This window comes from Anabrus simplex, chromosome 2, assembly GCF_040414725.1.
Source record: "Anabrus simplex isolate iqAnaSimp1 chromosome 2, ASM4041472v1, whole genome shotgun sequence".
In the NCBI taxonomy this organism is placed as follows: Eukaryota; Metazoa; Arthropoda; class Insecta; order Orthoptera; family Tettigoniidae; genus Anabrus; species Anabrus simplex.
Window position 1 is genome coordinate 169,749,626 of NC_090266.1, and position 13,789 is coordinate 169,763,414.

Here is a 13,789-nt window from a genome sequence, read left to right on the forward strand (position 1 = left end):
GATAGGTTAGAGATCCCACATGGCGCGGCTCGGGCGATGTCACAGAGGTTAGAAATTCAACATGGTGCACCTCGTGCGATGTCACAGAGGGTTAAGCGATGCTGCCAAATTAGGAAGAATTAGTTTCAAGACCAGGCTAGTGAAAAGATCATTGGTCTGGCTTGGTTACGTGCAGCTTGTAACAAGACAACTGGGCACGGGGGGGGTAACAAAGTGGTCAACAGGCCTCTAGCATCCCACACACATCACAAGGTACGACGCGATTAACAACCCTGTGACTAATTAAAATGTACCTGGCGCGCGCCACGACGATGTTAAACTGTGCGATTTTCTCATTTTCAACAAAGCTGTCAGCCCTAGCCACCCAATAGCAACACAGAAAATGGTGGCAAATTTGAAATGCCTTCGTTTTAATTCTTGTAAATAAGAATACTTCTAGGGGCCAGTTAGTGGCTCGAGGAGAAGCGTTGGCGCCAGGAGGCTCGTAGCGAGGTTAGAGAGGTAACTTAAAGGGTCCACCTTTTCAATACAATAATAATGTTACATTTTACTTGGGACTAGTTTCAATGCTGTTGTGCGTCATCTTCAGCCAAAATATGAGAATAGGTATGGGTACATATATACTGTACATGCATATACAATACACAAAATATTATAACATTATGCTTACGTATGATTAAAATGGGGAATATAATTAAATAGTAAATTGATTTTCAATCACAATTTCAGAACTTGACAGTCATTATTGGAACAACACATGAAATGGAAAGTGAATTAAAATAGCAATTTGATTATAGAATCACAAGTTAAGAACTTAACAATCATAGTCTGTAACAACACACACAATACATTAAAACTTATTTTGCTTTAAGTCCAAGTTGAACTTGGTAGTCTAGGGTTTGACTTTTCAAGTCACAATTTTCATTAAATAATATCACTTTTTGACTAGAAGTATAGTGAATATTTTCACTGAATAAAGAGTTTTGTCACTTTTTAACCAGGAGTACAATATTCAATTTGCATAAGATGTTCCTCCGAAAGCTTTGAAGTCAGTGTTACATCACAGCTGTGCTGTTGCCTGTAGTCTAATATTTAATATTGTAACATAACATGTGAGGTGGAAATCATGTTATGAACCAAGGTCCTTAAGAAGTTTGCAGTTCAATGCGAGATCTGCAGTATAAATGAAAGGGGGGATATTTATAAAAGTTAGAAACTATGGGAAAAAAGACCTTGAATTATAATTGAATGAGACTCGCTTTGGGAGGCATATGGTGTGACGTGTGGTGAAGAAGTACTGAGCGTAATGACAAGCTTGGGTCAAGGAAGCAACTAGTGATGGGATAGGAAGGGAGAGGGAAAGGAGGAGGAGCGGCAGGGCAGGTATGAGGAAGGGAAGGAGGGGAAGTTAGGGAGGCTGATACAGTGAAAGCGCGTGGCGGGAAAAAGTATTACGCATAATATGAAAGATCTACTATTCGGAATTCTAATATTTTTGAAAAATGCAATAAGAAAATTGAACAGGATTTTTGGTTTTTTGGAGATATAATTTAAATTTAGGTACGAATTAAAGTATTGATCTAAGTGAATATAGCAGTTTTCTGTAACATCCAGTACAGGACCTTTATTCAGAACTTCAAATACCTCAAGATCATGATCTATTTCAGTAAAGTGAGGTTGCTCGTGAATAACCTGGGCGCAGCACTTCAGCCTGCGAGATCCTTGCTCAAGACTAGCAACTCGTAATCGCTCGTACATTCTCGCGTAACAGGTTGCCGCTATTATATGCTAGAGTATTTAGCTCTCTCTTCAAATTCAAAAAACTTTTGCATATATTTTTCTTACATTCGATCGAATCATGCGGGAAAATTGTGGCCGAGGACAAATATTTTTTTGACGATCGATGCGGGGAAATTTAACATTGGTTTATAGGGAACATTTTTGGGACTGAATAAATTGAACGATGGATACGGGAAAACAACAGTTCTGGAAATGATGCATCGAGGTTCTACTGTATATGATTGAGCCAGAAAAATGATCAGTGTTAGAATTAACAACACTGTGATTAAAAAAACAAATGGCAATTAGTAATACAGGTTGAAAAAGACACTTGAAAATCATGCTTCTTAACTAAATTTGGTACTAAAAAATAGCAGGATTATTATAAGTCAAGGTAGCAAATGTAAATTTTTTATGTGACTCCAGAACCAACTTAGAACATTGTCTTTTTTACCAATTTTTCCAATAATTTTATTGATGGTGTCGATGCTAAACTCAGTAAACTCAGCCAAGTTTGTATAAATTGCAATTCTTTATTCCGCTCTTTGCATGAAAGAGGTAAGTTAAATGCACGATAAATGAGTGCCAGGATGCAGAGAACTACCATATTTACTCGCGTATTAGACCCCCTTTTTTTCCCCATTTTTACAGCCAAAAATAGTAAAGGGGGGTCCAATATGTGATAACCTCAAATTTTGTGCAGTGAACACATGACTTCTAGGCTGTGAGCTTGCATCCGGGAGATAGTGGGTTCGAATCCCACTGTCAGCAGCCCTGAAGATGGTTTTCTGTGGTTTCCCATTTTCACACCAAACAAACCTTAATTAAGGCCACGGCCTCTTCCTTCCAACTCCTAGGCTTTCCTGTCCCATCGTCGCCATAAGACCTATCTGTGTCGGAGCGACGTAAATCCCTAGCAAAAAAAAAGTATGGTTTGTCTGGCGTCTCCGAAAATCGTTGAAAGTAAAATCAACATTGTCAGCATTTGTTAGGTACGTTGGTGAGTAAAACAATTGTGATTGAATTGTTTTTATCACGTTTTAAACCTACTTCTCCCCCAAAAATCCCTATATTGGCCCGAGTTATGAGATATTAAACGATCACTTGTTAATGATCTCTCTTGCCTATATTGATAGGCCTAGCAACAACCACGAATATTTCTTAACTAAAGTAAACTAGTTTTCTCATCCCGAGGTTATGCAGCTCTCTTTTAGACAGGTCCCCCCAGTGGAAGGAGTTGCATGTACCATTTTTACAACAAATCAACCTTCCTGCCATTCGCAAATCTCTGGCAATGTGGTACTGGGAATCGAACTCAGGCTCCCAAGAATGGCAGCTAATTGTGCTAACCATTACGGTGGCGAGCATTCTTAACTACAAAACACAGACATATATACATGACTGATTTGTGCTTGCAATGCGCGGGTCGGACACGAAACTATTCACCTATTTGTGCGACATCATCAAAGCTGCAGTAGGCCTACGTTACGGAGGCGGACATTTCTTAACTACGAAACACAGATGTACCGCACGAATTCGACGCGCCTTTTCATTGCGTGGGTTGTACGGACAAAACTATTCACAAATTTGTGTGATGTCATCAGAGCTGCACAAGGCTTGTAGCCACTTCGAAGTGGAATCGTTGTTCCTCTCTAACGAATTACGTTGGGAGGTCTTGTGTGCGAGATTTCTTTTTCATTTTCTTCGTCTCGAAAAGCCAAGGGGGCCTAATACATGAATAAATACGGTATTCTTAATAGTAATAGGTGAGAATGTTGGCTTCCTATAAACATTATAGACAAACTTATCATTTTCTCATATAATGGTGACAACAAGGAAATTAAAGAGAATTAGCAAATTCATTATCAATTGTAAATTTAATATTTGGACACAATGAGTTAAGAAATTTGAGAATATTAGAGCTACTGTTTAAATGCTGGTCTATAACTATAAATGTGTCATCTACATAACAGACCCACAATTCATGACCCTGTATTTGTTTAATCATTTGTGTGTTTTCCAAATGGTCTAGATAGATGTTGGATAATAATATACCTGAGGCCGGAGCCCCACTGGAAGACCTTTCTGTTAATATACTTTTTGATTAAAAGTGAAATAGTTGCTGTTGTGCAGAAATTTGAGAATTCTTATGAAATAATTGATCCCTGGCTTACCGAGATTACCTTGAATTGACAAATTATTCTCGATAATGTCAACTGTTTCCTTAACTGGGATACCGAGCTCGATAGCCGCAGTCGCTTAAGTGCGGCCAGTATCCAGTAATCGGGAGACAGTGGGTTCGAACCCCACTGTCGGCAGCCCTGAAGATGGTTTTCCATGGTTTCCCATTTTCACACCAGGCAAATGCTGGGGCTGTACCTTAATTAAGGCCACGGCCACTTCCCATTCTTAGGCCTTCCCTATCCCATCGTCGCCATAAGACCTATCTGTGTCGGTGCGACGTAAAGCAAATAGCAAACCTTAACTGGGATACTGAAATACATATTTTTTATATCAAAAGAGCAGATGGTGTGGTGGGGTGTTACTTTAAAACATTTAAATTAATAACAAAACTCAATAGAATTCCTTAAGGGGGATTTATTGTGAAAGACAATGTTTCTTAAGAAATCTGCGCAAAAATTGAGAGGTTCTGCAGCAGTGAAATACGCAACAGTGCGCTTCCACAAAGAGACCTGAAGGTCACCTCTGATCACTAAGGCATAATGCAGGAAAATTGATAAAAAGAGGTTTTCATGAAGTGGTGAATATAAAATTATCGTCCTCGAGTACACTGCGGAAAGAAGCCGTGCAAGTGTAAAGTATGTTGAAGCACGTTCTCAGGACAGGGACGAAATATACAACATACAATTGTACACTTCGACGAAGAGGATACCGTGATGGCCATCTTCTGAGCACTCGGGAGAATAGCAACACGAATGTCAAACAGACGTTTGCATGAAGTAGTGATATAATAACTCAACACGGAACACATAGTGGAAGGAGGATATGTACTTGTATGTTAAGGGAATTTCAACGGAGGATAAGGTCAATTAATTACAAGAAACGTCTACAACATTCGGAGAAGAAGCTATGCAAGAACGAAGAGTGCAAGTTTACGCTTTCACCTAGAAGGAACCTAAACCCTCCCTGGAAAAAAGTGTACACGTGTCATTAATGCAACAGTGCGTTTTCACGAACTGTTGATCCAGAAAAGCACCATTGCATTCACTCGGGGGGTGAGACTACACCAGTGTACAATATGCGGTAATACGATATCATGAAACAAACTACAGATAAACCAATACAATAATGCTCTTCAGGACCTGCTCACCTGATGAGCTAAACTGAGCACTGTCCCTGCAGTGCAGGAGGCATAGCCCTTAGGGGATTCACACGGCTAATTTATTATTATTATTATTATTATTATTATTATTATTATTATTATAGGTAGGGCTGTTCCTAAAATGAATAATAAGTCTAATGGGGTCTTCGGCCTTATGTATTTTAGGTAAAGTTCTGGCTGTGTGTAACCCCTGGGTTCATGTTAATCAATTTTTGAGTCTTCTGTTCATTCAAATTAACAGAAGATTTTTGAGAAGAATCTGAAGATTGCGCTGAATGTGAGCCATTGGATCTTTATGTATTAAAATGAAAAGGTCATCCAAAAAACAAAAAACGGCTTCAATTTTTTGTAAGTAGTCCTCTCTATCCATAATTACAATTGTGCAACATTTGTCTGCCTTAGTGATTATTACATCACTCTGCCATATTTTCAGCAAAAGTTCCCTATTTCGCCGATTGGAATTTATAAGAAAAATTGGCTCTAAGTTTGTTTACGAGGGCAGGAAGTTTTTTTTTTTTTTTTTTTTTTTAAACCTCATGTCTTATATCATTCTGTTGATTGGTAGAAGTTTCTGGACGGTGGACTCTACCTCAGCAATGGTGGTTATGAGGTCCCTTTCTTTATATGGACTAGGCCAATTGAATTTCAGGCCTTTATTCAGAATGCAAATCCCAGAGTCTGAAATATGAACTTTAGAGAGGTTTATGGTGAGGGGAATTTTTGTCATAACTGGAATAGGACTTTGAGATTGCGGCGCTTTTTTTTTTTTTCTATTGGCTTTACGTTGCACCAACGCAGACAGGTCTTATGGCGACGATGGAACAGGAAAGGGCTAGGACTGGGAAGGAAGCGGCCATGGCCTTAATTAAGGTACAGCCCGAGGGAAACCACGGAAAAGAATCTTCAGGGCTGCCGACAGTGGGGTTCGAACCCACTATCTCCCGAATACTGGATACTGGCCGCACTTAAGTGACTGCAGCTATCGAGCTCGGTAAGGAGCATTTTTACTTCTATCAGTTAAGTTAGAGCCTTTAAGACGTAACAGTTTATTATTAAGGTACTTTGTTTTTAGAAAGAATAACTTCCATTTTAATTTGAATACGAAACTGAAAAGAATCCCTCTGCGGGAGACAGCTGCAAGGGGGCTCTTAGATGTGCTGCATATAGTTTTTCAGTAAGGCTTGCTTCTCATATAAAAACTTAATCTCATTCTTCAACCAGATATGATTGATTTTTCCATAGGTTAAATAGTGGCGCGAAGACGGCAAGCGTTTCCTTCGCGTATGCTTCAAAAAACTGGACATTAGATTACTGTCCAGACAATCTCTTAAAAAGCCAATGGCAATTTTAGAATTTGAACTCTTAGATTAATAAAGATGTTGTGAAATTTCTCCCCCCTCCCCCTCCCACACCAAGGCACACGGTTACAACACTAGATGTGCAACGGCAGCCGCTAAGACCGGTCATGCCATGTGAAGAGCATCAGCTATGAAAAATAAAAAGGGGGGGGTTCTATCTCTTTTTGTTTAGACTTTAGGTCCTAGTCATAGTTTCACTTTATTTTCTCAGTCTTCTTATTATTATTCTTCACTCCCAAATGGAATACTGCATTCTGTAACATTTTCCACAGCAGTTTGAGAGATCCGTATTATTTAATGCAACCTTCACTTCAACATTGAGGGGTCCCCTCTTCTATACAATTTAGATTAATCACTGCTTCAATTATAACGTCGTTTTCTCCACAAGGTGGGGGGGGGGGGGGGGGGCGAACTGTCCCCCCCTTGCCTCGCTAACTGCCGCTACTGTTTCTGATAAGGATCCTCCCTTCTAAAAGCAAATGATTTACTTCACCTTCAATATCCAGTCCCATTTACATTTGACTAACTTGATCTCCTCACAGTTCTACTTCTTTCAAATATCTGAACAATATCACTATGACACACTTTATCTTACAATAGCATACAAATAAATTAAAAAAGAAATCACAAAATGTACCCAAGAAAGTAGGACAACAAAAACAGCCAACAAATAACATGTAATTACTGAATACTCAGAGTGTAAGAACATATCTTTATTTATAAATGGAGATAAACCAATAACAATTAATAGCAAAATGGAGTTCCCGAAATGTTGTTAAAAAAGGATACAATATGCTCCTCCTCCTTCCACAGCTCCATTAGTTGAAACTGCACACACCGAAGCAACAGTAAATACAAGGATGCCATATGCTATTAAGAATTGTAGAAGTGTAACCAAAAGTCCAGCATTTCCAACAATAAAACCTGTGAACAGAACAAACAATCCTACATCTTAACTCCTAAATAACAGGACTGGACACAACAAATTAAACTGACAGAAGTCAGAACTCATATTTTGAAATGTAGAACCTTAAGTTCAGCAACTAATAGCAGGAAAGTTACATAGGTTAAGCAGAAAAGGGAAGGGAGATATTCTCAAAATGTTACACATTCAAATCATGTATATTTTCATAACATCAGTGCACAAGTTTTAAGAAGTTCAATGTTGCACTAACTCAGATAGGTTTTCAGCGATCATGTGACAGGAAAGGGCTAGGACTGGGAATGAAATGGTCGAGACTTTAATTAAAGTTCTGCTCCAGCATTTGCCTAGAGCGAAATGTTCCCACCGAAAAGAATCTAGACCCGCAAGGGGTCGAATCACAGTCTTTTAGACCAGGTGCATACATTTTTTATTCTTTCAAAAGGGTTTCACGGGATAAAGCTTCCTCCCCTCCTGTACCTATCAAAGGACTCGTCCACTGCATGTGGTTACATTCGCCGTTCCTCCTTCCTTCACCACTCAATCAGCAGAGAGCATTTTCTGTAAGCCTGGTCGTTTCCACCATGCGTGACTCCTGGAGTTACCTCATTACCCAGTCCTTTACACTGTGCGCGACTCATAACGTTCACCGTCCGCGGTCTTTGTTGTCGGTACAGCTGAGTTTTGTTTTAAAGTTGTTGTTTTTTTTTTCTTTTTTTTTTTTCAGTGGATTGCTGATGTTAATTTGTATGCAGAATGGTGTATTGTAAGCGTATTGATAATTGAAGAAGGGATTCAAGACATGTTCCAGCTTTCTTCGATTATACGGCGAGTTGCACAACATGAGACTAGATCCCCGACTTTCTGTCGCCAAGTCTCAAGTACCAAAGCGTGGAAACACCAAGGAAATTCCCGAACTTTTTTTAAAAATCTAGCCTCGAACCATTCCCAAATAATACTGAGAGCGAAGACTAATTTTGATCACCCCGCCCACAAATACGGCCAAAATACCCGTAATGCGAACATGATAACTTAGTTTGAAAACATGATAACTTAGTTTGAGACAGCAGGATATTTCAAGATTGTTGCAGAAGTTACTCCGTGAAAGGTTGGCAATTCATACATGAGCATTTTAGCCTTTTGTTAAAATTGTAAAGGGTTATTATAATTCTGTAACACTAAAAGTTCACAGAGGACAAGGGACGCAACAGTGGAGCGTCAGACGCTAGCTGAGAACCCAATTGCGAAAATGGGACCCACAGATGATGTCAGACTATGCTAACAAATAAATTAATCAGCAAACTAATTCCACTCTGCACATGATAGTTCGTCATGGTAGGTCATGAGAAGGGCCCGTTTTTTTTTTTAATGCACATGCACATATGCAAATGCATATTTTGAACGTTAGTGCATATTTTGAATGTTAGTGCATATACAGATATATTTTTCTGTTGTGTGTGATCGATTATCTAGGATTTCTGAACAAAATGAACAATATAATGAAATCTATGTTGTTCATCCCCTGGCAACATGAGCAGCCTTCCCTTATCAAGGAAAGTGCTTTCAGTGTCTCAATACAAGCAGGTAAACAGATAATGACCCTTTTCACAACAGTTATTCCCCTCTTTCTGACATACCTTTCTACTTACAGTAGCCTCCCATGTTTTGCTTAACTAAATGCGTTCATCTGTTAACTTGCTCTTCGTCTGTTGCAGTGTTTTACCGGGTTAAACTGTAAAAATGCCTAAATATAGGAGCTATAGGTCTTTTTCAATTAAACAGTGGATATCAGGCAATAGTGACTATACAAGTGACGGTGGTGTAGTATACTGTCAAGTGCGCGACAAGAGTGTAAAATGATATAGATGTTTATTCCCATAGGGAACCTGAAATATTTGTCCCGAATGAGTAATTTTATAATACCAATTTAAATGGTCCGTTATTGGACGTCACAAATTTTCCAGCTACCGGTAACTCATTCCTGGTTGCCAGCGTTTCACCCCACTGTGCTAAGTTAGGCTCATCAGTTGGTAAATAGCACACCCACCAAGATGCATGGCTAGTGCATACCATGGAGGCCACTGCATAGGCTACTTGAAGCCACCGGCAGTGCCAATGCACTATGAGAGACTTTGTCTCATTACCAAAAATTGATGCCTGCCTGGCCATCAGATGATATAGATGTTGATTCCCATAGGGAACCTGAAATATTTATCCCGGATGAATAAATTTGTCTCATTACCACGGTATGCAGTAGCCATGCGTCTTGGTGGTTGTGCTATTTACCAAGTGATGAGCCCAACTTAGCACAGTGGGGAAAAATGCTGCCAACCAGGAATGAGTTAGCTGGAAAATTTATGATGTCCAATAACAGACCATTTATATTACTAAGAGTGTAAAATGCAATAAAAATTCAAACTGAACAGCATTCAAAAACAACTTCACATCTCAGATCAAAAGAACAGAGTAAGTATACGCAACAGCTACTTTTAACAGACATGACAACACGGTTGTGAAGTTAGTACATTTTGCTATTTGTAAAGCTTTTGTACGCAGCTACATTCCGCTGCATAAATTGAATAATCCATATCTACGCTCGTGTCTTGAAAAGTATTGTGCTAACCAAAGGATACAGATGAATCTACCCTTAGGAAGAACTATTTACTTTCACTGCATGCTTCTGTCGTGGATTCGATATGATCTAACATAGGAGGGAACTGTGTCTGGATATTGGTGGATGAAACAACCGATTCGTGTGGTCGATATTTTGCGAACTTCATAGTGGGTAAATTATGTCCAAAAGAACCCGGCAAATCTCATTTACTTTCGTGCAAAGTCCTAGGAAAAAAACCAATCACGCTACAGTTGCAAGATTTGTCAACGAATCCTTGCGACTTCTGTGGCCCAGTGAATCGGAGAGTGATTGTTACAAAGTGCGTCTTTTACCGGGCGAGTTGGCCGTGCGCGTAGAGGCGCGCGGCTGTGAGCTTGCATCCGGGAGATAGTAGGTTCGAATCCCACTATCGGCAGCCCTGAAAATGGTTTTCCGTGGTTTCCCATTTTCACACCAGGCAAATGCTGGGGCTGTACCTTAATTAAGGCCACGGCCGCTTCCTTCCAACTCCTAGGCCTTTCCTATCCCATCGTCGCCATAAGACCTATCTGTGTCGGTGCGACGTAACGCCCCTAGCAAAAAAAAAAAAAAAATAAAAAAAAAAGTGCGTCTTTTAGTCGCAGACGCAGCTTCGCATATGTTGAAAGCAGATCAGTCTCTTCGAGTACTTTTTTTTCCAAATCTCATCCACGTCACATGTTTGGCCTATGGATTGCATCATATTGCAGAAGGGATACATACCCTCTTTACATCTGTCAACAAAATATTTTCAAGTGGGAAAAAACTGTTCCTAAAAGCACCAGCTCGTGTACAGTTGTATAAAACTCCTCTGTGTCAGGTTTCTCTTCCACCAGAACCTGTTCTCACAAGATGGGGAACTTGGTTATCCGCATTATCGTTCTTCCAGAACTTCAATCAAGTGAGAGATGTAGTTAAAATTATTTATGATAGTCATACTGTTTGTGTTCGTTAAGCAAAGTGCGGATTTGAATCTGAAACTGTATATATACTTTCACTCATGTACATTATTCATCCCTAGTGAAACTGGAGAAAAAGTTAAAAGGAAACTCAGTACGGTGTTGGGCTCAAACACCGGACTGAAGAAGATTTTCTTTTTTATATACAACTTATGGCGACGATGGGATAGGAAAAGGCTAGGAGTGGGAAGGAAGCAGCCGTGGCCTTAATTAAGGTAAAGCCCCAGCATTTGCCTGGTGTGAAAATGGGAAAGCACGGAAAACCATCTTCACGGCTGCCAACAGTGGGGTTCAAACCCACTATCTCCCGAATACTGGATATTGGCCGCACTTAAGCAAGTGCAGCTATCGAGCTCAGTGAAGAAGATTCAATCCATAAGCAACTAGAGGCCTATAACCTAGGAAGGACGACACTTCCAATATCTTTTATAAGGCAAGATTCCACATAGGACTGTATACATGCTTAAAGCAGGGCAGCCGCGTGCAACGTAAGTTCGGCTAAGGCAACTGCCGTAGTGCAGAGTACAAACACCGTGAGTTCGGTCTTAGTTTATATGAGAGACCCGGTATACCCTTGTAGGAAGTGAAGTCTGATCAGTAGCAGACTCATCTTTGTGGATCACTAACATAGTTCAATTAATGTTCAAAGTCTCTGCAAGTCTTAAAAAATGCCACAAATTATGTTGGTGTGCAGTTAAAGAACAAAGTACGAGTTTATACGGATTTAATGAAGAAACTATCACATGAATGACATCTCATTTTCAGGAAGAAACATAGGAAAGAATAGAAGCGCCACTATCCACAGAAATGAAGACTACGATTTTGCAATGGTAGGCTACTTGGACAAATGTGTTCATCATTTAGTTAGTTTTCCGGGTTGAACCGTGTTGTTTTCTGAACATTACGTACAGTTTGCCAACGTTTCAAATACATTGCAGTAATCTTTGTCAAGGCAACTGAAATACCCCTACTCGATCTGAGGTGATCAGTCTCCCAGGCAGCAATCACACTACGAGGGTGGTTCCTGACCTTGGTCTTATATATCCTACACTTTCCAGCTGTGGCTAAAACAGTTAATACTGAAACAATTTAAAAAACTGAAAAACTTTGTGTGTAGATTAAATCTCCATTGTCATTACAAGATATATACTTGCAGCCTAGGTTGCAAACGCAAAGGCAACAGACAGGTTGCTTTCTCCAGTCATTTATAAGTAGGGTAGGCCTACTGGCTTGTTTCCTGTCCATCTTAGTTCACATATTTTGTTTTGTTTTTATGTTGTTAATTTTTTTTTTTTTTTTTAGCTCTTGAGGAGAGACTGGTGAAATGAAACGTGCTTTGAATAATTTCTTCATTTCCTGAATGATACAGTTTTTATTTTTTTTCATTTCCACAGGTTGTGATTTTTCTAAAATTGTGGGATACTTTCCTAAATGGTAGCTAAAAATATCACAGCATTTTTCAAAGGCACAGGGTACCAAAATTCAAAGATTCCTTATAATTGCACACATCACTATGCAGCAGGGACTGGAATGAGTCTGGTTCATTAAATATAATCATGTGGAGGAACTACTGCTGCTGCTTATTACTATATTCCTTTACAAAACTGTAACTACAGCGAGCCAACAAAGAACGCAGACAAATACGCACTGTTATAACGTGAAGCATCACAAAATACAGCTGGCAAGTATATGAGCATATACTCCTGTAATAAAAGCAGAAGTTTGGAAAATATGTTAGAGGTTATTCTGACCAGCAGTAGCATATCACCACTGAAGAATGGATACCTCATAAGCCTGTCACAAAAACCTGACTCTACAACAGAGTGAAAAAACTGACCAACCTTGTTGAAAATGGAAAAAATTGTACCAATTACACAGACTTTCCAGGTACTAGTATCACCAAAGTAACTGCTACTCACCAACTCTTAAAAACAGCAAGGCACTAAACATTGACAGGGCCACCGGACTGAAAACACCAGCAAAAGTACCAAGAGTCCTCCCCGAGTTGGAATTTGAGTCAAACTCCACATAATCACTGGTAACATTACTTCTGAATCCGAACCCTGATGTTAGTCGTCTGAACAAACGTCGCTTGGTTATCAGCGGTGCTTTCTCATGAGTTCTAGTCGCAACAGTTGGAATGACACTTTCTGGGATGACAGTCACTGGCCCCTCGTTTGTCGATCCCTCACAAGGGGCAATCATCGCTGATTGACAATCGTTCAACTTTGACAGTTATATTCCGACAACCATGAAAATGAATATGTTAGGAATAAAAATGCTTAACAAGAGATATTTATGACCATATACCCTCAAAATTTATAAATCAATCCACACAGTCCGAAAGTCAACACAATAAAACACATCCAACCTAAAAAGCTCACATATCACACAAAATTTATTTTCCACTGGCACGCCCACAAAATATCAACCAATCACATTAAAAATTTCCTTAGAACATAAAATTCGAGATAAAGAATCAACCAAGAATAAAAGAGGGATCACACCAAACATCGTAAATTACATTACACAGAATAGCTAATTATTTATTACGCAAAATTTTTCACGCTCCGTTCGTAACAACGCGTACAGCCACAAGCATGCATATTTCTATGAGATTAAAATATAAATGACGTCTATATCGTCGCGTATGACGTCCTTCTTATGACGGGAGAATTTCCTAGAAACTTGTAATCAAACTCCGCGTTTACAATATATTTTACGATTCACATAATCATATAATGTACTGAGGAGTAATGGGATGAACAAAATCATTTGCTTCTCTCTACAATAAGT

The 13,789-nt window shown here is 39.4% G+C and overlaps 1 protein-coding gene across 2 annotated transcripts in view; it reads right to left on the reverse strand.

Moving 5' to 3' along the window:
• LOC136863967 (solute carrier family 12 member 9) overlaps positions 1-13,423 on the reverse strand; it is a 246,727-nt gene extending 233,304 nt beyond the window's left edge. Inside the window, exons 1-2 of one of the 2 annotated variants that reach the window (XM_067140433.2) lie at positions 13,365-13,423; positions 7,270-7,404 (exon numbers count right to left, since the gene is read on the reverse strand). Coding sequence is in view for 1 of the 2 variants with exons in the window: in XM_067140432.2 (XP_066996533.2) it covers positions 7,270-7,404; positions 12,913-13,198 (421 nt within the window). In the remaining variant the exon portion in view is untranslated. Of the gene's footprint in view, positions 1-7,269; positions 7,405-12,912 lie in introns of both variants that reach the window. The other variant, XM_067140432.2, reaches the window with a different exon arrangement.
• Between the last annotated feature and the right edge of the window lie 366 nt (positions 13,424-13,789).